The sequence below is a fragment of the Malaya genurostris genome, chromosome 3 (genome assembly GCF_030247185.1).
Source record: "Malaya genurostris strain Urasoe2022 chromosome 3, Malgen_1.1, whole genome shotgun sequence".
Lineage (NCBI taxonomy): Eukaryota > Metazoa > Arthropoda > Insecta > Diptera > Culicidae > Malaya > Malaya genurostris.
The window spans coordinates 28,974,262-28,996,470 of NC_080572.1; the positions used below are offsets into that span (position 1 = coordinate 28,974,262).

General features: G+C 34.3%; 1 protein-coding gene across 3 annotated transcripts in view; it reads right to left on the reverse strand.

Annotated features, from left to right (window-relative positions):
* The window catches only part of LOC131434927 (transcription factor collier), a 128,074-nt gene that overhangs the window by 69,999 nt on the left and 35,866 nt on the right, over positions 1 to 22,209 (reverse strand). For all 3 annotated transcript variants that reach the window (XM_058602216.1, XM_058602217.1, XM_058602214.1), the window contains exons 3-4: positions 21,668 to 21,731; positions 19,967 to 20,022 (exon numbers count right to left, since the gene is read on the reverse strand). In XM_058602216.1, coding sequence (XP_058458199.1) covers positions 19,967 to 20,022; positions 21,668 to 21,731 — 120 coding nt within the window. The remainder of the gene's footprint in view (positions 1 to 19,966; positions 20,023 to 21,667; positions 21,732 to 22,209) is intronic.

A 22,209-nucleotide genomic window follows, 5' to 3' on the forward strand; every position in this document is an offset into this window, starting at 1 on the left:
TCCCCTTACGCGTTAGTAGCAGAATGAGAGGGTGCGGAATAGCTCACATTGCAATATTTATCATAGTATATAGCAGCATGTCATGCTGTGTTTTTATTCACTATATATATATATATATATATATATATATATATATATATATATATATATATATATATATATATATATATATATATATATATATATATATATATATATATATATATATATATATATATATATATATATATATATATATATATATATATATATATATATATATATATATATATATATATATATATATATATATATTGTATTATATCATATCATATTATTATCATTGTTTTGTTATTATTGTTATCATTATTATTGTTATTATAGGATCACGAATTGAAGAGGCTACTGGGTTTGGTATATTCAACAATAATGTTTCGGTCTCATTTAAGCTTCAAGAACCTGCATCTGTTTATATAGCAGAGTTAGCAGCAGTTCATTATAGTTTGAGTGTAATCGTCACGTTATCTCCAAACCATTATTTTCTTTTCACAGATAGTCTGAGTGCAATTGAAGCTATTCGCTCAAACGCTGCTTGCAAAAATGAACCTTTTTTCTTGGGCAAAATAAAACAGTGCCTGAACGTCATATTGAATAATAATTATAAATCACAATAGTTTGGGTTCTGGCTCATTGCTCCATTCCAGGCAATGAAAGAGCCGATATTGGCCAAACGTGGGGCTATTGAGGGTGAAATTTATGAGAGACCGATTGCTTTCAACGAATTCTATAGCGCGTCTCGACAAAGAACACTTGCCAGCTGGCAAGCTTCTTGGGATAAAGATGATCTGGGTCGGTGGATGCACTCAATTATTCCTAAAATATCGACAAAGGCATGGTTCAGGGGACTGGATGTGAGTAGAGATTTCATTCGTGTGATGTCCAGACTCATGTCCAATCACTACACGTTAGATGCACATCTCCTTCGAATTGGACTTTCCGAGACTAATCATTGTGCTTGCGGCGAAGGTTACCGCGATATTGACCATGTTGTTTGGACATGCGTGGAGTTTCGTGATGTCAGATCTCAACTAATAAATTCCTTGCGTACCCAAGGTAGACTATCCAATGTCCCAGTTCGCGACATTCTTGCTTGTCGTGACCTTCCATACATGAAACTTCTTTATCATTTCATTAAATCCATTGGAGTTCCAATTTAAATTTTATTTTATGTTAGACTGTTTTCTCTTCCATGAGTTCAACCAATAGCCAACTATAGGATGTTGAATATAAGTGGTGAACTGATACAAACAAACCTGAAATAGTTATAAGATCATGTACAAAATAAATGTATTTTATTTAATGTAATTTGAAATAGCAACTCGCTTGATAAAAACAGTGTTTAGATTAACTAATGAGTACCAACATACTAATATAATATTCGAAATGTATTAGGTTTAAACTACTATGTATTGTGGACAGAGATGGCATTTCACCAGAGTGATAAACGCTAGAGTCAGATTTCTGTCACACCGAGGATGAAAAAAACGAAGCACCGCACAAAGAGGAAAGCGCACTTCTTCTCAGTGTCGAATAGACAGCATTTGAGTGTGTGCTTGTGGTTAAAGCAGCTGGCGCGAGTGAAACACATTCTCTTCGCATGAATCGCTCACACGCGCTCTCGTCTAAATACACCCAAGTGACCACTGGCGCGTGATTGTGAGCGAACACTTCTGTGAACTTCAATTAATAGAGAGTAGATCTGGCCTTGCTATGAAAAATTTGCAAGGAAAACCGAAAATTTTACGATAAATTGTTTTATTTTGCTGATTTTGCGTGTCCACGCTACGAAAACCATACAGCATCCATCTACGAAACCATACAGCAGAGTGCTCACCGGCGTGTACACCTCTGTGGAAGTATCTGCATCCACCTCAGAGAATTTATTAGCTAATGCTCTAGCACTTTGGTGCGATTCAGTGGAAGAGGTAAAAGGAAATAAACAAACGCACTCATGATGCGGTGCACACTTACACAACAGTGGTGTATAAATGTGAAAGAGAAGAGCTCTCGTTGAAGTTGTCAGTGCGAGGGGAGAAATTTTGCTTGCTCTTCGTCACACAGAGGAGATAGACATCTCTGATTGTGGATGCCACGGCGAAGAAAAACTTTTGTATATTGCCTATGAAATAAACGTATTTATGAAAAAAAAGTATTGTTATTATTATTATTATTATTATTATTAATTGGAACTAACGGACTGTTTACTTTACATGATGTGCAATTAAACCTATAGTTTTTGTACAGTAATATATTGGTTGGTTACGTACAAAATAATATTCCATAATCTTCCAGGTTTTCAAACATATTTTATTTTAAATCGTCCAGATTCTCTCACATATTTTAACTTCATATGACATGTAATTACTTTTCTACTGTTCCATAAATCATATACACTTATTGATATGTGCTTTTGAATGTTTATACAACAATACCTCATATCAATAATATTTAACATTTGCATTGGGGTCATTTGGGTGAGGGAGCATCAGCATCATACGAATTGTGGACTGGACAAGGGAACGTGGGTGACCAACCCGAGTCACTTGAAAGAACTTGTTTCCTACTGAAGGACTGATATGAGTTTGACGCGCCCTTCTCAAACAAACCATCAAGTGGGTTAAAGCACGTATAGCGAGGTTATTCATCCTTTAGCTGGATGTTATTATTGGAAGGAAGTCTTGAATTTCCGTAGCATACGAGTAAGCTCTTCGGCTTACGGATCCACCCAACACTTTTTGTCTTCCCTTCAGTAACAACAATAATGTATAGACTACTCGATGAATAATTTCGGGTCTACGGTAAGTCTACCCGCATTCCTAGATTAATCCTTGAACTGATGGTGGCTTCACATGGTTGATTGGAAAAAAACATACATATTTATTAAGTAGAGAATTGATGAACGACATTCAGTAATATTGAAATGAATGAATCCATTTCAATAATTTTTTGTCATCGAACCGTCATTGCATAGCAGAATTGTAGTTAATTCCTGCGAATAATTGTATAAGACATCATTCAGAATAGAAAAAAAAACTTACTTTACTCCATTTCAAAAACATTCGCATTTTGTACATGTTCGATGATTAAAAAACTAATTAAATCTAGGGATAAATAAGCATATAAAATATAAAAAAACTATAAAATTCATCCTGCCTAACGGGAAACTCGTTAGAATTTTTAACATTTCTTGTCTTTGAAAACAAAACAAGAGCATACTGTGTGCAAAAATGTGTAGTTATTAGAGACACTTTGTCGAAGGCCTATCTACGAAGACGACAATTCTGTTGAGTCCCCTTTTCGATGATGGAGCTTTAATGCATTAACATTTCTCTTAGTCGAGATAGAATAATTCTGTTTTGCTAATTCTTTCGTTCACTCATTAGCTATAGAAATTTGAAATTGTAACTAATCGATTAATTTATTTTTCGATTTTTTTTCATCGATTTGCTATCTAAAATTTCTCCCGAATTATGTAAGGAAAATTTTAACAAACCTTACAAAAAGTTCACTATGCAATGCTATTTAATTAATCGAACATCATTTTCATATATTAAGATTACTCGAAAGATGTCAACTTTTTTTCTTGAGCCGGCATAAAACTCATTAAGCCAACTTAAAGGTGATGATGTGGTTTCTGTGTTTGGAGCCATGAATTCGAAAAAGTCGCTGAATTAAACCTTAAAATGTTTTGTCCACTTGGACTACAAAGCTGGAAATCGAATTTCCCGCAAAGAAAACAGGGATGGTCGTTTTTCTAAAGAAGCATGCCTCGCTAAGGTTCAGCTTTAATTGTCGGAAAGAACGATAGCACAAGTCATAACTTTCAAACGACCTTGGGATCTAATTCGATTCTGCATGCATGCATACATTCTGCACTTGCACTTGGAGAGGACATATTAGGTATCTGATAATGCAAACCAACAAAGAATAATTAAAAGGATCGTGCTGGGGTGCTCACTTGGAAGATCTAATAAGATTGTATTAAACAACGATGAATGTAATGGGATATTGGAATATTGGCGAATTTGCTCTAATTATCAAGATGAATCGAATCCAATACCGTTGCTTGTGGATTACTTGTGTTACATGCACTCGACACATACAATGAATTCGGCTTCGCTACACAGAACGACCGAAATAAGCTCTGCGCCTAATTCGTATTACTGTTTTTGAATTAGTTGATTTTAACAACAAAATTTAAAAAATAACTATAAAATTAGTTAAAATTGAGAGTTTACTTTACTGAAAAAATCTCTTATTTTTAGAGAATGTGTTTAGTTGGCGAATATTCTGGACACAAACCAGCAATATTTCAATCCAACACGAAATTCTCATTGACAACTAATTTCGTTATTAAAATTAGAAAATTTGTTTCTATTTATCTATCACCGTCATTACTGAAGGACAGCACAAAGAAAACAAAAATGAAATTGGTGTTATTAACAAGTTTATTAGCCAAAAACTCATGAGAAGTGTCAAAGCAAAACAATCCATTAAAAAGCTAAAAGGGACAGTCTTGTTGAAACTGCTTGCAAATTGTTTTGAAGTTTTTCGCATGTGTTACGATATATCCGTATATAGATTTCTAAACCGATGTTTGTTGTTTTTACGCGGAACAGTGAAGTGAGTTTCGAATGTTGCACTCTAATTGTATATGTCAAATAAAGTATTTTGTATCTTTCAATCTTCCGACTATGCCGTCCGGTGTTCTACTTGTATTAGGTTTTTGTTTTCCGAGTGCTCAAAGTTTTCAGTGAGTGAGTCGATTTCGCGAAGTCGAATGAAGAAAACAGTGATTTAAAAGTAAAATTTTCAAAAAAAAGTTTATCTTTTGTTTACGTCCTTTTCTCCAATACAACATCGTATTTATACCTGCCAATATAGAAAAGATAACCGCGACAGAAAGTAGTAGTGTGCCATCTAGTGGCTAGTAGTCATTACGGTGTTAACGTTTTTTCGGTGACAGAGCGCCATATAGCTGCGAATTGCAGAAACCAATTAAACCATTTATGTTGGTTGAAAACAACGTTTTATTTCTCTAATTCAACTAAAAAATTAGTTGAATGGATATGAAGTGTGCTCGGCTAAGAAATGACAGAACGTTTAATTGGAGAATTCAACTAAAAAAATAGCCATTTCAACAAATATTTTATTATTATTAAGGGAACTAGAATTAGAAAATCTAAATTAGCAAAAGTAACACTTTTTTAGTTGTCTCAAAAAATAACTAACTAAACTCAGAAAATCAACTAATTTTTTCGCCAAAATGCTGATTTCGGTCTTTTCGTGTAGCTTCCCCTGAAAGATCGATTTTGGAAGCTATCTTTGCTACTGCTTATACAATGCGAGATTTTGAATCCAATGATGATATATTGTTTTGAGTAGCTAGTTTAGCTTCATTCCCAAACTAGATTCATGACAGTGTATTTTCATCACATGTCACAAGAAATCAATCCATTCAGATATACTTCAACATGTGTCGGTATACTAGATACTCTCGACTCCAGTTTATTTTTTAACTTATCCATATCGAAGGAAACTCGTGGAATCTCGGAACACCTAACGCTTGACGGAAGTCCAAAATATTTTTAAATAAGTTTCAGAATGTTGAGTCTGAGAAAATGTTCTACACTAACGGATCACGAGTTGAGGAGACTGCTGGTTCTGGCATTTACCACAATAATTTAAATAAAAGGAGCTTTGTAGGAAATGTTCAAAAACTGGAATCGGTCGTTAGTGTATCTTTGGTGCAATAATGTAATGATTGAATATAATTTCATGATGCATTCTTGTATGCAATTGATCAAAATAAAGAAGCATGTTAACGTGCTCATTAAATTTCGAAAAGTTTTACTTATTCTTTTAATAGAATATTCCTTATCCGTTCTTTTAATTCCAATCCAATTCATTTCAAGGATGATATCTTAAACCACTACCAGTATGCCTACAAACAAAAACGTTCTTGCACGGAACGACCGAAATTAGCCCTGCGCCTAATTCTTATTACTGTTTTTGAATTAGTTGATTTTAACAACAAAATTTCCAAAATAACTATAAAATTAGTTAAAATTGAGAATTTACTGTGCTGAAAAAAACTCTTATTTTTAGAGAATGTGTTTAGTTGGCGAATATTCAGGACACAAACCAGCAATATTTCAATCCAGTACGAAATTCTCATTGACAACAAATTTTGTTATTAAAATCAGAAAATTTGTTTCTATTTATCTATCACCATCATTACTGAAGGACAGGACAAAGAAAACAAAAATGAAATTGGTTTTATTAACAAGTTTATTAGCTAAAAACTCATGAGAAGTGTCAAAGCAAAACAATCCATTAAAAAGCTAAAAGGGACAGTCTTGTTGAAACTGCTTGCAAATTGTTTAGATGTTTTTCGCATGTGTTACGATATATCCATATATAAATTTCTAAACCGATATGTAAAAATGACGTAAACTGTTAGTGGAAAATGTATTTATTCAGAATTTGTGCGCATTTAAAGCGATTGTGCGTAATAATGTTTTCACGGGGAACAGTGAAGTGAGTTTCGAATATTGCACTCTAATTGTATATGTCAAATGATGTTTTTTGTATCTTCCAACCTTCTGGGCTACGCTGTCCGGTGTACTACTTGTATTCGGTTTTTGTTTTCCGAGTGCTCAAAGTTTTCAGTGAGATAGTCAATTTCGCGAAGTCGAATGAAGTAAACAACAATTGAGAAGAAAAATTTTCAAAAAGAAGTTTACGTTTCGCTTATGTCTTTTTCTCCAATACAACATCGTATTTATACCTGCCAATATAGAAAAAATAATCGTGACTGACATTTTTTCGGTAGTCGTGTGCCATCTAGTGGCTAGTAGTCATTACGGTGTTAACGTTTTTTCGGTGACAGAGCGCCATATAGCTGCAACTGGCAGAAACCAATTTAACCATTTATGTTGGTTGAAAACAACGTTTTTTTTATCTAATTCAACTAAAAAATTAGTTGAATGGATATGAAGCGTGCCTTAGCTAAGAAATGACAGCACGTTTAATTGGTGAATTCAACTAAAAAAAGTAGCCATTTCAACAAATATTTTATTGTTATTAAGGGAATTAGAATTAAAGAATCTAAATTAGCAAAAGTAAGATTTTTTTAGTTGTCTCAAAAAATAACTAACTAAAATCAGAAAATCAACTAATTTTTTCGCCAAAATGCTGATTTCGGTCTTTCCATGTGTGAATTAAACCATACACTGAAAAAAATAATGAAATTTACACTATTTCTGAATAAATAGTACTATGAAATGGACATCAGTTGAACAAAAATTCGATTTAAAACCATCCTCGGCGTAAAACTAAATTAGAATACATTAATTTCAATGAATATGACCGTTCATTTATATTGACGCTTAGTTTTACTTTTAAAGAATATTGGAAAATGAAGCACAGTGAAGTAATTTTATATTAAATTTTCTGCTCCAAATATGCACTGTTGGTGTTGGTGATAGCAGCGCTATATATTATTTTTAAGAATACAAAAGAGTTGGTTGATAATACAAATGCTGGAGCATTTGGTCGATGATAATATTACAATAAAATGCGTTAGTGGTTCAACGTTAAGCGTCTCGACAAAGAACACTTGCCAGCTGGCAAGCTTCTTGGGATAAAGATGATCTGGGTCGGTGGATGCACTCAATTATTCCTAAAATATCGACAAAGGCATGGTTCAGGGGACTGGATGTGAGTAGAGATTTCATTCGTGTGATGTCCAGACTCATGTCCAATCACTACACGTTAGATGCACATCTCCTTCGAATTGGACTTTCCGAGACTAATCATTGTGCTTGCGGCGAAGGTTACCGCGATATTGACCATGTTGTTTGGACATGCGTGGAGTTTCGTGATGTCAGATCTCAACTAATAAATTCCTTGCGTACCCAAGGTAGACTATCCAATGTCCCAGTTCGCGACATTCTTGCTTGTCGTGACCTTCCATACATGAAACTTCTTTATCATTTCATTAAATCCATTGGAGTTCCAATTTAAATTTTATTTTATGTTAGACTGTTTTCTCTTCCATGAGTTCAACCAATAGCCAACTATAGGATGTTGAATATAAGTGGTGAACTGATACAAACAAACCTGAAATAGTTATAAGATCATGTACAAAATAAATGTATTTTATTTAATGTAATTTGAAATAGCAACTCGCTTGATAAAAACAGTGTTTAGATTAACTAATGAGTACCAACATACTAATATAATATTCGAAATGTATTAGGTTTAAACTACTATGTATTGTGGACAGAGATGGCATTTCACCAGAGTGATAAACGCTAGAGTCAGATTTCTGTCACACCGAGGATGAAAAAAACGAAGCACCGCACAAAGAGGAAAGCGCACTTCTTCTCAGTGTCGAATAGACAGCATTTGAGTGTGTGCTTGTGGTTAAAGCAGCTGGCGCGAGTGAAACACATTCTCTTCGCATGAATCGCTCACACGCGCTCTCGTCTAAATACACCCAAGTGACCACTGGCGCGTGATTGTGAGCGAACACTTCTGTGAACTTCAATTAATAGAGAGTAGATCTGGCCTTGCTATGAAAAATTTGCAAGGAAAACCGAAAATTTTACGATAAATTGTTTTATTTTGCTGATTTTGCGTGTCCACGCTACGAAAACCATACAGCATCCATCTACGAAACCATACAGCAGAGTGCTCACCGGCGTGTACACCTCTGTGGAAGTATCTGCATCCACCTCAGAGAATTTATTAGCTAATGCTCTAGCACTTTGGTGCGATTCAGTGGAAGAGGTAAAAGGAAATAAACAAACGCACTCATGATGCGGTGCACACTTACACAACAGTGGTGTATAAATGTGAAAGAGAAGAGCTCTCGTTGAAGTTGTCAGTGCGAGGGGAGAAATTTTGCTTGCTCTTCGTCACACAGAGGAGATAGACATCTCTGATTGTGGATGCCACGGCGAAGAAAAACTTTTGTATATTGCCTATGAAATAAACGTATTTATGAAAAAAAAGTATTGTTATTATTATTATTATTATTATTATTAATTGGAACTAACGGACTGTTTACTTTACATGATGTGCAATTAAACCTATAGTTTTTGTACAGTAATATATTGGTTGGTTACGTACAAAATAATATTCCATAATCTTCCAGGTTTTCAAACATATTTTATTTTAAATCGTCCAGATTCTCTCACATATTTTAACTTCATATGACATGTAATTACTTTTCTACTGTTCCATAAATCATATACACTTATTGATATGTGCTTTTGAATGTTTATACAACAATACCTCATATCAATAATATTTAACATTTGCATTGGGGTCATTTGGGTGAGGGAGCATCAGCATCATACGAATTGTGGACTGGACAAGGGAACGTGGGTGACCAACCCGAGTCACTTGAAAGAACTTGTTTCCTACTGAAGGACTGATATGAGTTTGACGCGCCCTTCTCAAACAAACCATCAAGTGGGTTAAAGCACGTATAGCGAGGTTATTCATCCTTTAGCTGGATGTTATTATTGGAAGGAAGTCTTGAATTTCCGTAGCATACGAGTAAGCTCTTCGGCTTACGGATCCACCCAACACTTTTTGTCTTCCCTTCAGTAACAACAATAATGTATAGACTACTCGATGAATAATTTCGGGTCTACGGTAAGTCTACCCGCATTCCTAGATTAATCCTTGAACTGATGGTGGCTTCACATGGTTGATTGGAAAAAAACATACATATTTATTAAGTAGAGAATTGATGAACGACATTCAGTAATATTGAAATGAATGAATCCATTTCAATAATTTTTTGTCATCGAACCGTCATTGCATAGCAGAATTGTAGTTAATTCCTGCGAATAATTGTATAAGACATCATTCAGAATAGAAAAAAAAACTTACTTTACTCCATTTCAAAAACATTCGCATTTTGTACATGTTCGATGATTAAAAAACTAATTAAATCTAGGGATAAATAAGCATATAAAATATAAAAAAACTATAAAATTCATCCTGCCTAACGGGAAACTCGTTAGAATTTTTAACATTTCTTGTCTTTGAAAACAAAACAAGAGCATACTGTGTGCAAAAATGTGTAGTTATTAGAGACACTTTGTCGAAGGCCTATCTACGAAGACGACAATTCTGTTGAGTCCCCTTTTCGATGATGGAGCTTTAATGCATTAACATTTCTCTTAGTCGAGATAGAATAATTCTGTTTTGCTAATTCTTTCGTTCACTCATTAGCTATAGAAATTTGAAATTGTAACTAATCGATTAATTTATTTTTCGATTTTTTTTCATCGATTTGCTATCTAAAATTTCTCCCGAATTATGTAAGGAAAATTTTAACAAACCTTACAAAAAGTTCACTATGCAATGCTATTTAATTAATCGAACATCATTTTCATATATTAAGATTACTCGAAAGATGTCAACTTTTTTTCTTGAGCCGGCATAAAACTCATTAAGCCAACTTAAAGGTGATGATGTGGTTTCTGTGTTTGGAGCCATGAATTCGAAAAAGTCGCTGAATTAAACCTTAAAATGTTTTGTCCACTTGGACTACAAAGCTGGAAATCGAATTTCCCGCAAAGAAAACAGGGATGGTCGTTTTTCTAAAGAAGCATGCCTCGCTAAGGTTCAGCTTTAATTGTCGGAAAGAACGATAGCACAAGTCATAACTTTCAAACGACCTTGGGATCTAATTCGATTCTGCATGCATGCATACATTCTGCACTTGCACTTGGAGAGGACATATTAGGTATCTGATAATGCAAACCAACAAAGAATAATTAAAAGGATCGTGCTGGGGTGCTCACTTGGAAGATCTAATAAGATTGTATTAAACAACGATGAATGTAATGGGATATTGGAATATTGGCGAATTTGCTCTAATTATCAAGATGAATCGAATCCAATACCGTTGCTTGTGGATTACTTGTGTTACATGCACTCGACACATACAATGAATTCGGCTTCGCTACACAGAACGACCGAAATAAGCTCTGCGCCTAATTCGTATTACTGTTTTTGAATTAGTTGATTTTAACAACAAAATTTAAAAAATAACTATAAAATTAGTTAAAATTGAGAGTTTACTTTACTGAAAAAATCTCTTATTTTTAGAGAATGTGTTTAGTTGGCGAATATTCTGGACACAAACCAGCAATATTTCAATCCAACACGAAATTCTCATTGACAACTAATTTCGTTATTAAAATTAGAAAATTTGTTTCTATTTATCTATCACCGTCATTACTGAAGGACAGCACAAAGAAAACAAAAATGAAATTGGTGTTATTAACAAGTTTATTAGCCAAAAACTCATGAGAAGTGTCAAAGCAAAACAATCCATTAAAAAGCTAAAAGGGACAGTCTTGTTGAAACTGCTTGCAAATTGTTTTGAAGTTTTTCGCATGTGTTACGATATATCCGTATATAGATTTCTAAACCGATGTTTGTTGTTTTTACGCGGAACAGTGAAGTGAGTTTCGAATGTTGCACTCTAATTGTATATGTCAAATAAAGTATTTTGTATCTTTCAATCTTCCGACTATGCCGTCCGGTGTTCTACTTGTATTAGGTTTTTGTTTTCCGAGTGCTCAAAGTTTTCAGTGAGTGAGTCGATTTCGCGAAGTCGAATGAAGAAAACAGTGATTTAAAAGTAAAATTTTCAAAAAAAAGTTTATCTTTTGTTTACGTCCTTTTCTCCAATACAACATCGTATTTATACCTGCCAATATAGAAAAGATAACCGCGACAGAAAGTAGTAGTGTGCCATCTAGTGGCTAGTAGTCATTACGGTGTTAACGTTTTTTCGGTGACAGAGCGCCATATAGCTGCGAATTGCAGAAACCAATTAAACCATTTATGTTGGTTGAAAACAACGTTTTATTTCTCTAATTCAACTAAAAAATTAGTTGAATGGATATGAAGTGTGCTCGGCTAAGAAATGACAGAACGTTTAATTGGAGAATTCAACTAAAAAAATAGCCATTTCAACAAATATTTTATTATTATTAAGGGAACTAGAATTAGAAAATCTAAATTAGCAAAAGTAACACTTTTTTAGTTGTCTCAAAAAATAACTAACTAAACTCAGAAAATCAACTAATTTTTTCGCCAAAATGCTGATTTCGGTCTTTTCGTGTAGCTTCCCCTGAAAGATCGATTTTGGAAGCTATCTTTGCTACTGCTTATACAATGCGAGATTTTGAATCCAATGATGATATATTGTTTTGAGTAGCTAGTTTAGCTTCATTCCCAAACTAGATTCATGACAGTGTATTTTCATCACATGTCACAAGAAATCAATCCATTCAGATATACTTCAACATGTGTCGGTATACTAGATACTCTCGACTCCAGTTTATTTTTTAACTTATCCATATCGAAGGAAACTCGTGGAATCTCGGAACACCTTACGCTTGACGGAAGTCCAAAATATTTTTAAATAAGTTTCAGAATGTTGAGTCTGAGAAAATGTTCTACACTAACGGATCACGAGTTGAGGAGACTGCTGGTTCTGGCATTTACCACAATAATTTAAATAAAAGGAGCTTTGTAGGAAATGTTCAAAAACTGGAATCGGTCGTTAGTGTATCTTTGGTGCAATAATGTAATGATTGAATATAATTTCATGATGCATTCTTGTATGCAATTGATCAAAATAAAGAAGCATGTTAACGTGCTCATTAAATTTCGAAAAGTTTTACTTATTCTTTTAATAGAATATTCCTTATCCGTTCTTTTAATTCCAATCCAATTCATTTCAAGGATGATATCTTAAACCACTACCAGTATGCCTACAAACAAAAACGTTCTTGCACGGAACGACCGAAATTAGCCCTGCGCCTAATTCTTATTACTGTTTTTGAATTAGTTGATTTTAACAACAAAATTTCCAAAATAACTATAAAATTAGTTAAAATTGAGAATTTACTGTGCTGAAAAAAACTCTTATTTTTAGAGAATGTGTTTAGTTGGCGAATATTCAGGACACAAACCAGCAATATTTCAATCCAGTACGAAATTCTCATTGACAACAAATTTTGTTATTAAAATCAGAAAATTTGTTTCTATTTATCTATCACCATCATTACTGAAGGACAGGACAAAGAAAACAAAAATGAAATTGGTTTTATTAACAAGTTTATTAGCTAAAAACTCATGAGAAGTGTCAAAGCAAAACAATCCATTAAAAAGCTAAAAGGGACAGTCTTGTTGAAACTGCTTGCAAATTGTTTAGATGTTTTTTGCATGTGTTACGATATATCCATATATAAATTTCTAAACCGATATGTAAAAATGACGTAAACTGTTAGTGGAAAATGTATTTATTCAGAATTTGTGCGCATTTAAAGCGATTGTGCGTAATAATGTTTTCACGGGGAACAGTGAAGTGAGTTTCGAATATTGCACTCTAATTGTATATGTCAAATGATGTTTTTTGTATCTTCCAACCTTCTGGGCTACGCTGTCCGGTGTACTACTTGTATTCGGTTTTTGTTTTCCGAGTGCTCAAAGTTTTCAGTGAGATAGTCAATTTCGCGAAGTCGAATGAAGTAAACAACAATAGAGAAGAAAAATTTTCAAAAAGAAGTTTACGTTTCGCTTATGTCTTTTTCTCCAATACAACATCGTATTTATACCTGCCAATATAGAAAAAATAATCGTGACTGACATTTTTTCGGTAGTCGTGTGCCATCTAGTGGCTAGTAGTCATTACGGTGTTAACGTTTTTTCGGTGACAGAGCGCCATATAGCTGCAACTGGCAGAAACCAATTTAACCATTTATGTTGGTTGAAAACAACGTTTTTTTTATCTAATTCAACTAAAAAATTAGTTGAATGGATATGAAGCGTGCCTTAGCTAAGAAATGACAGCACGTTTAATTGGTGAATTCAACTAAAAAAAGTAGCCATTTCAACAAATATTTTATTGTTATTAAGGGAATTAGAATTAAAGAATCTAAATTAGCAAAAGTAAGATTTTTTTAGTTGTCTCAAAAAATAACTAACTAAAATCAGAAAATCAACTAATTTTTTCGCCAAAATGCTGATTTCGGTCTTTCCATGTGTGAATTAAACCATACACTGAAAAAAATAATGAAATTTACACTATTTCTGAATAAATAGTACTATGAAATGGACATCAGTTGAACAAAAATTCGATTTAAAACCATCCTCGGCGTAAAACTAAATTAGAATACATTAATTTCAATGAATATGACCGTTCATTTATATTGACGCTTAGTTTTACTTTTAAAGAATATTGGAAAATGAAGCACAGTGAAGTAATTTTATATTAAATTTTCTGCTCCAAATATGCACTGTTGGTGTTGGTGATAGCAGCGCTACATATTATTTTTAAGAATACAAAAGAGTTGGTTGATAATACAAATGCTGGAGCATTTGGTCGATGATAATATTACAATAAAATGCGTTAGTGGTTCAACGTTACGTATGCCTGCACGGTAAAGTAACAAATCAAATTATGTAAATTATGAGTCTAGACAGAGAAATGCCTGAACTTGAATATAAAAACGTGCACAGACTAAGAATAAAGAATAATAACCAACAAAAACTGCTCGGCTCATCAGTGCTTAAAGCAGTTCAAATTGAACCGATATCTCCGCCTAACTGTTCAATTCAAGGGTCACATAAATAGTGTGGACTTTGCTTCTGCTTAGCGGTTCAAATTGAACTGTTAGGTGGAGATGGCGGTTCAATTTGAGCTGCTTTAAGCACTGATGAGCCGAAGGCGAAACGCGAAGAAATCGAAGTTTGTATGATTTTAGGGAATTTGTAACTAATTTGTTTCCTAACTGCAATTATTTTACATTTTCTACTGAAGTCGGTAATATCTCGCGATTTTTTTGTGATAGCGGTTAATAAGTCACCTATCAACATTCACTTTGAACAGGAATTCCGAAAGACTCGGTACTCGCTGAGAGTAAGTCATAATAATAAGCTATAGTGAAAAGTTTTCTCTTTCGTCTAGTGTTAAAACTAATGCTCTATTTTTATACCTCGACTGCAAATTCTTGCAAAAGTTGTTGCCTAAAGGTAACTTATCGACTGATATCACAAAAAAACGCGTGATATGAAGATAAACAATTTTATTAATGTACGTTTTTCCTAAGAAAATGGTCGAAAAAGCACTTTATATTTTGTTGTCTAATTCACACAATTTAAAAGGGCCACGCTACACACTTCGTAACTTTATATTACTAGATTTAAGCTGTCCAAAAAGTATATGTATGTGCCTTTTGGTCTGCGACCCTGATTCCTATTAGTAGTTAAAGTTAGTGCATATAAAAATTTAAATGTTAAATAACTTTTTAAGGAAAAGGCCAAACCGTGAACAGTCTTCAACAAAAATGTGAGATTTAACGTTTTTAGTAATTGTGTCGAACATAGTAGACACTAAAAATAATTGCGAAAAAAGTTAGAAATGCTCCAAAAACGGAACTTACCGCAACGATTAAACCGATAGTCACAAATCATGATTCAAATTAAAGCTCTCAGTGTCTTGAAAGATACGGTACCATCTTATCCAGATTTGACGTCCGGTTCCGAAATTATAGGGCAATGAGTATCAAAACTTTCATACTGTTATACAAAATGACGATGCAAAACCGGTATGCACCGGTACGTGCTGGTAAGCAGGAAGGAAACGTCACCACCTAGCACACAGCGTGCGATGTTTAATTTTGCATAGCGTGAAGGGTTGCCACATTTTAATCTATATTAATTTGACAGAGCTGTTCACAAATTGAAATGGTGATGGGAGTTTATACCAGAGAAAATTTTTGATTTTATTCACGTTTGAACAAAAAATCTCGACAGAATCTTCTAGTGATATTTTTGAAAATATAAGTAATATGAGAAAGGCATCATTATAGCACTAGGTGGATTCAAAAAGGTTTTTGTCTCATTTTTTGATATAATAATTCACACATTACAGTATGAACTGCAATATTTCCTTTTCGAGCCGGTGTAGATTAGCGTGTTACGGCCTATAGTAGATGAGATGAAATGACAAATTATATATCAAATTTTGAAATCCATATAACCAAGTATAAAGCTAACGTTCCTCAAGAAACCGGTTCCTGCAGCAATCGTTGGCCTGCAGACGGCCCAGCATAAATTAACACCACCGAAACGGAACAATGGAAGCAGTCAGTCAGTCAGCATACAAATTGAGTGCAATTCGATTAGGAATAATTGGAATAAATGATCCCGTAAATCTAGCGAACCTAGTGTACCGAGTCCCTTCATCTGCAGACCAATAATTGTTAATTTGACAGGGAGTACCCGAAAGGCTAAGAATCACGTGGTACCGACCGGAGCTGCGCGTCTGAGCATGATAAATTACCCTTGTTCGATTCTCAGTTTTCGCCCTTCTAGTTGGTTTTTGGTAAAACCCAAACTGGCCCCTAGTGCCAAGAAACATTGTATCACAAACGATCAGCGGGGTTAGAGATGTAACAAAAAGGCACACTGCATTTTAATAGGATATTCGATACCTCCCGAACGAAGTGGAATAAAATTGTAATTCCAATCACCCCTTTCCACATGTGCAAAACGCTTGCCTCTTCAGACCTCGACATCGAAGTAAAAACTTGCATAATTGCCTACTTATCGGGCTTGCAAAGAGTTCCCAGTCCCATTCCCCGTACTCACCATTGAGGCAATAATACATAGATATAGACACAACACTGACAGCATGCTTGTGCGCGCGAGATTGTGATCTTATCACGCTGACCATATCTAAATGGATTCTTCACAGTCTGAGCAGTCATTGCCGAATGAAGCGGGCGGTTAAACAGCGGCTGGTATGGGTTTTTCGCTTATCGCAGTATTCGAATTTCTCTGGTTTAAAAATTGGAAACGGGAAACAGCGAGAGGAGAGGCGAGACGTGATTTTAATCCACCACCACTTTGCTTCAAGTGTTGATAAATGGCGGGGCGTAGCAAGAAGAACGAAGGGCACGCGTCTGATGATGAGATAATCAGTAGCACCGATTGAAAGGAAAGTGGCTCAGTCTGTCCCACGAAGATTAAACTACTCAATGTTTCGTTTATTTAGTTTTGTTAAAATAACGTACAGATGTTGCAATCTGATCCTACTTGCTTACGTGAAAATGATATTGTATGGTGTTCTTACTGAGCTGAAATATACTTGATAAATTTATTTTAATAATATTCAGATCACTTTCGACATTTGTTTATTGTTTCTCAGGAGCATTTTTTTCTTAGTTTCTTAGTTTCTTAGTTTCTTAGTTTCTTAGTTTCTTAGTTTCTTAGTTTCTTAGTTTCTTAGTTTCTTAGTTTCTTAGTTTCTTAGTTTCTTAGTTTCTTAGTTTCTTAGTTTCTTAGTTTCTTAGTTTCTTAGTTTCTTAGTTTCTTAGTTTCTTAGTTTCTTAGTTTCTTAGTTTCTTAGTTTCTTAGTTTCTTAGTTTCTTAGTTTCTTAGTTTCTTAGTTTCTTAGTTTCTTAGTTTCTTAGTTTCTTAGTTTCTTAGTTTCTTAGTTTCTTAGTTTCTTAGTTTCTTAGTTTCTTAGTTTCTTAGTTTCTTAGTTTCTTAGTTTCTTAGTTTCTTAGTTTCTTAGTTTCTTAGTTTCTTAGTTTCTTAGTTTCTTAGTTTCTTAGTTTCTTAGTTTCTTAGTTTCTTAGTTTCTTAGTTTCTTAGTTTCTTAGTTTCTTAGTTTCTTAGTTTCTTAGTTTCTTAGTTTCTTAGTTTCTTAGTTTCTTAGTTTCTTAGTTTCTTAGTTTCTTAGTTTCTTAGTTTCTTAGTTTCTTAGTTTCTTAGTTTCTTAGTTTCTTAGTTTCTTAGTTTCTTAGTTTCTTAGTTTCTTAGTTTCTTAGTTTCTTAGTTTCTTAGTTTCTTAGTTTCTTAGTTTCTTAGTTTCTTAGTTTCTTAGTTTCTTAGTTTCTTAGTTTCTTAGTTTCTTAGTTTCTTAGTTTCTTAGTTTCTTAGTTTCTTAGTTTCTTAGTTTCTTAGTTTCTTAGTTTCTTAGTTTCTTAGTTTCTTAGTTTCTTAGTTTCTTAGTTTCTTAGTTTCTTAGTTTCTTAGTTTCTTAGTTTCTTAGTTTCTTAGTTTCTTAGTTTCTTAGTTTCTTAGTTTCTTAGTTTCTTAGTTTCTTAGTTTCTTAGTTTCTTAGTTTCTTAGTTTCTTAGTTTCTTAGTTTCTTAGTTTCTTAGTTTCTTAGTTTCTTAGTTTCTTAGTTTCTTAGTTTCTTAGTTTCTTAGTTTCTTAGTTTCTTATGTTTTCAGTTTCTTAGTTTCTTATGTGTTTAGTTTATTAATTTGCATTTCAATTTTTTTGTTCGGCACGTAAATCAATTCGCTGTTTTTGTTTTTGAATCCACTTACAAAATTTCTTCTTATCGATTCTTGTTATGATTGTTCTATATGAACGTTTACCTGAATATTTTGTAATCCCGTCACAAGAAAAAAATCAGCCATAAGGTATCAACACAGCGGATACTCTATCAAAATCACTTATAATTTCACCACTTGTCGCATCATAAGTCTTGAATAATGAACACCCGCACACGAAAATCACATTCTAATCAAAACAACCATTGTCAAAAGCCCTAAGCCGACCTACAACCGAATTCTTAATGTTCTCTATTGAAAAAGGAAACATCCAAACGTCAGTAGAAACAAATACAGCGGCTCCTTTCATATTTGCCACAGCTAACGAATTGTATCAAATGAGGCGTTAATTTTTGATTTGATTCACTTGTTCAGTGTACTTTTCTGTAGTTCAACAGGAACAACTGTCATGTTGTAGAACTGCAACAAACAACCATATGGTTTGTTTATGTGTTTCCGAATCTTTCCTGGGCCTGAAGTGAAATGTCAAATTTAAAATAGGGTGTAGCGAATGAATTATGGTACCTACAGTCGCTAACGAACTCCGCACACTCGTTGCCGTTACTTTCGTCATGGGAGGGGTGCACGAAAATGTCAAGCATGTTTCTATTGCAGTACGAGCAGTTCGAGAATGCTTAATTGATTACGATGCAGTTTTCTCGACAGCAGGTTCGTCGTCACCACATCGAACAAATAGTTTTTATTCGTTCGCTTTTAGAATTAGAAAGACCAGTAAGTAAAGTTGTTGGCTTTTATGGTCACATTGTCTGATCGGATTGAATCACGGATTTATTACAGTGCGGCCCAGTATCGGATCAGAAGCTAACACTAGCCATACCGAAAATAAAAGAGCAAACGCCATAGTAGTGAGGGGGAAAGCCAAAGGATATCGATATCCCTAGTTCGTGCTGTAGCCTGGTAGACTCCTCTCTTTTGAAGCGGTAAATTGTTTAGGAAAGTGTAAATAATTTACTTGATCGGAAATGTTTATGGACATGGAGTTAGAAGTTCATTAAAGATTGAGAACGAAAGAGATGTACTGCGAATGCAGTTTGTAGGATTCGATGTCGGAGATGTTACAGCTCTTTGTGAATTGTATTTGGATTGAGGTTGAGAGTTTAGCTGTTATGTAAAAAAAACATTTTTTTTAATCGTTAGTTTAAATTATGATTAAACTGTTTAAAAATGCACATAAAAGAACGTTTTGGATTTTTAGTTATTTAGCAGTTTCAATCAAAACATTGCAATTCTTGTATCCAAAAACGGAATAAGTCGAACAACCCTTTCTAATCGCACCCTACCCTATAAACTACTTTTATTACGGTGCAGTCTGTTGCAATTTAACCAGTTATTTTACTGCAACCGTCTTTTTCCATGGTAGAAGTGCCGTTTTCAATTATTCACGGTCCATACGGTCTTTTTCAAAGTTTCTTTGACCGACCTACCACGAGTGGTTGTGCTGCAGACACACGATCATGACTTGACGGATGGAATCGTTTCGCTGACAGTTTTATCACAATCTCTCAACTTACCTGCTTCGTAACCGAATCGATGAGTCGCACAAAAATATCCTGCTCCTGGCGAGCACCTGAAATAAGGCATAAAACCGTTAAAATAATTTTAAATTTTCTATTCATTCAAACGATTTGAAATTCTATGAATCCTATAATTGGATATATCATGCACAAAACGTTTAGCAAAAGCACAAGCCAGATTCTACACTTGTGATAAATAATTGAAAATTAGGAAAGACGCTGTCCAGTTTCTGAATGAGGAATAGCAAATTGCAGAAAGGGTTACGGGAAGCCCAAAGAATCGAAACACTTAATATTAATTGGATAAATTAAGAAGATAAAAAAGTTTTCCTTCTCTTCTCCGGACAATAAGGCTGGTGCACTGATACATTTCGTTGCAGATTCACCGCATTGGAAAGTGAAAGTATGAGCAATATGGAGTAAGCTGTAATAGGACTGCCCCTTGTGGGACTTGGGGGAGTAGAACGTTCCCCGAAATCTTATTTGCCTCATGCTTCTTCTCTATACCCATATTTTCCGAAACAAGAAACCCTAATAAACAAAAGAAATCACCACCCGTACACACAAACATGTATACACTAAGAGACCAAACAACGATTATTAAATTTTCTTCTTCGATACTGTTATGCACGCATGTTACCGGATCATCGCTGGCGACGGGTATTGCTTCCGGGCAGGAAGGAAGCAATAGCATAAGAACGTATCCTGTATTGGTGTTGTTTGGTTTGTGGCAGTAGATTCGGAACACTAGTTAGTTTCAAAAAGTCTGCTGTTTGGGGGAAAGTTTGAAATGTTACCTCGACCAGCATCCCGTTATAAACATGGGAATACTCAGTTCAAGGAAAATGGTCATCTCTTTTGGAAAATCGACTACGACTAGGGGTGATTGGTTATGAAGCGAGGTAATTGTTTTGGTGTGATTTATTGTGAAAATCTTTATCTTTCCCTTATGGGTGCGCATTTTAGTGCAAGGGCAAATATAATAATAACTTTCTATGATTAAATTTAATTCTAGTGGATAAGAGTTTTCACAAAAGAATCGTTTCGGAGAGTTGGATTATTTGTAAAATGTATATAACTGTATGCATATGAAGAAAATAATGAAAGGAATGTGGCTATATAAGAAGAGTATGTACAAATCCGCATTACCGATTATACGTTTTCGTTGAGGCGTTATAATTTGCAAATACACGTTCCACGAGAGTTTTCGTAGCTAGCCAGTTTCATAGCTTCGTAGACATTCACTAGCCAGCTTAAAGTTTGTGTCTGCACACGAAACGATTAATAATGTGCAAATATGAGGAAGCTGAAGATTGTGCCTTTGTGCCGCCAATTTCTTATTATTCTTCATTTTTGTATGAATTTTTTTACCAAATCCAGCGAATGTAGTCAGTATATCTCTAGCTACATGGAATTAAATATTTATACTAGACCAACAATGCTTTCCATATGCTGATTAAATGGTCCTCAACTTGGTATTCAGTCAAGAAGATATCCCGTGCTCCTGAGGCAGTGCTTCTTATTAGCATAAATTATGCAGGACAAACTACTGCTAATTATAACTTTTGTCACACCGTTGCATGGTTCAATTTGGGTCTTCCTTACCAGTAATTTTGTGGTTAAATGTTTGTCTCCCAAGAGCTCGAAAATCAACATTTCATACTTTAGAAAAATAATATTAAATGTTTTACTACTTACCATTTGCGTACAATAGCTGCAGACGATATTGAATACCATTGTTTGTTTTTTGGCTATCAGATTCCTGGAAAATTATCGAAAACAATCATAAGTTTTATTTTCAGCAACATACACTGACTAAATAATTTTCCCATTTTCGCCTTTCTCATATAAAAAGGTTATGCAATCACTGTAAAAACCGACCAGGAGGGCCGAGTGTAATTTACCATTCGACTCAGATCCTCGAGTACGCAAAATGTCTGTATGTGTGTATGTATGTATGTATGTGAACCGATTTTCACACACTTATATTCAAATGAAAGGTCTTGTAACCCCATACAAAGTTTCTGAATTTTATTCGAATCCAACTTCTGGTTTCGGAATTACAGGATGACTTGTGCAAAAAAATGAAAATAAGTGCACTAAGTTTTCTCAGGGATGGCTGAACCGATTCTCACAAACTTAGATTCAAATGAAAGGTTTACACGTCTTATGCAAAGTTTCTGAATTTGATCCGACTTCCGGTTCCGGAATTACAGGATGGTCAGTGTGAAAATTACAAT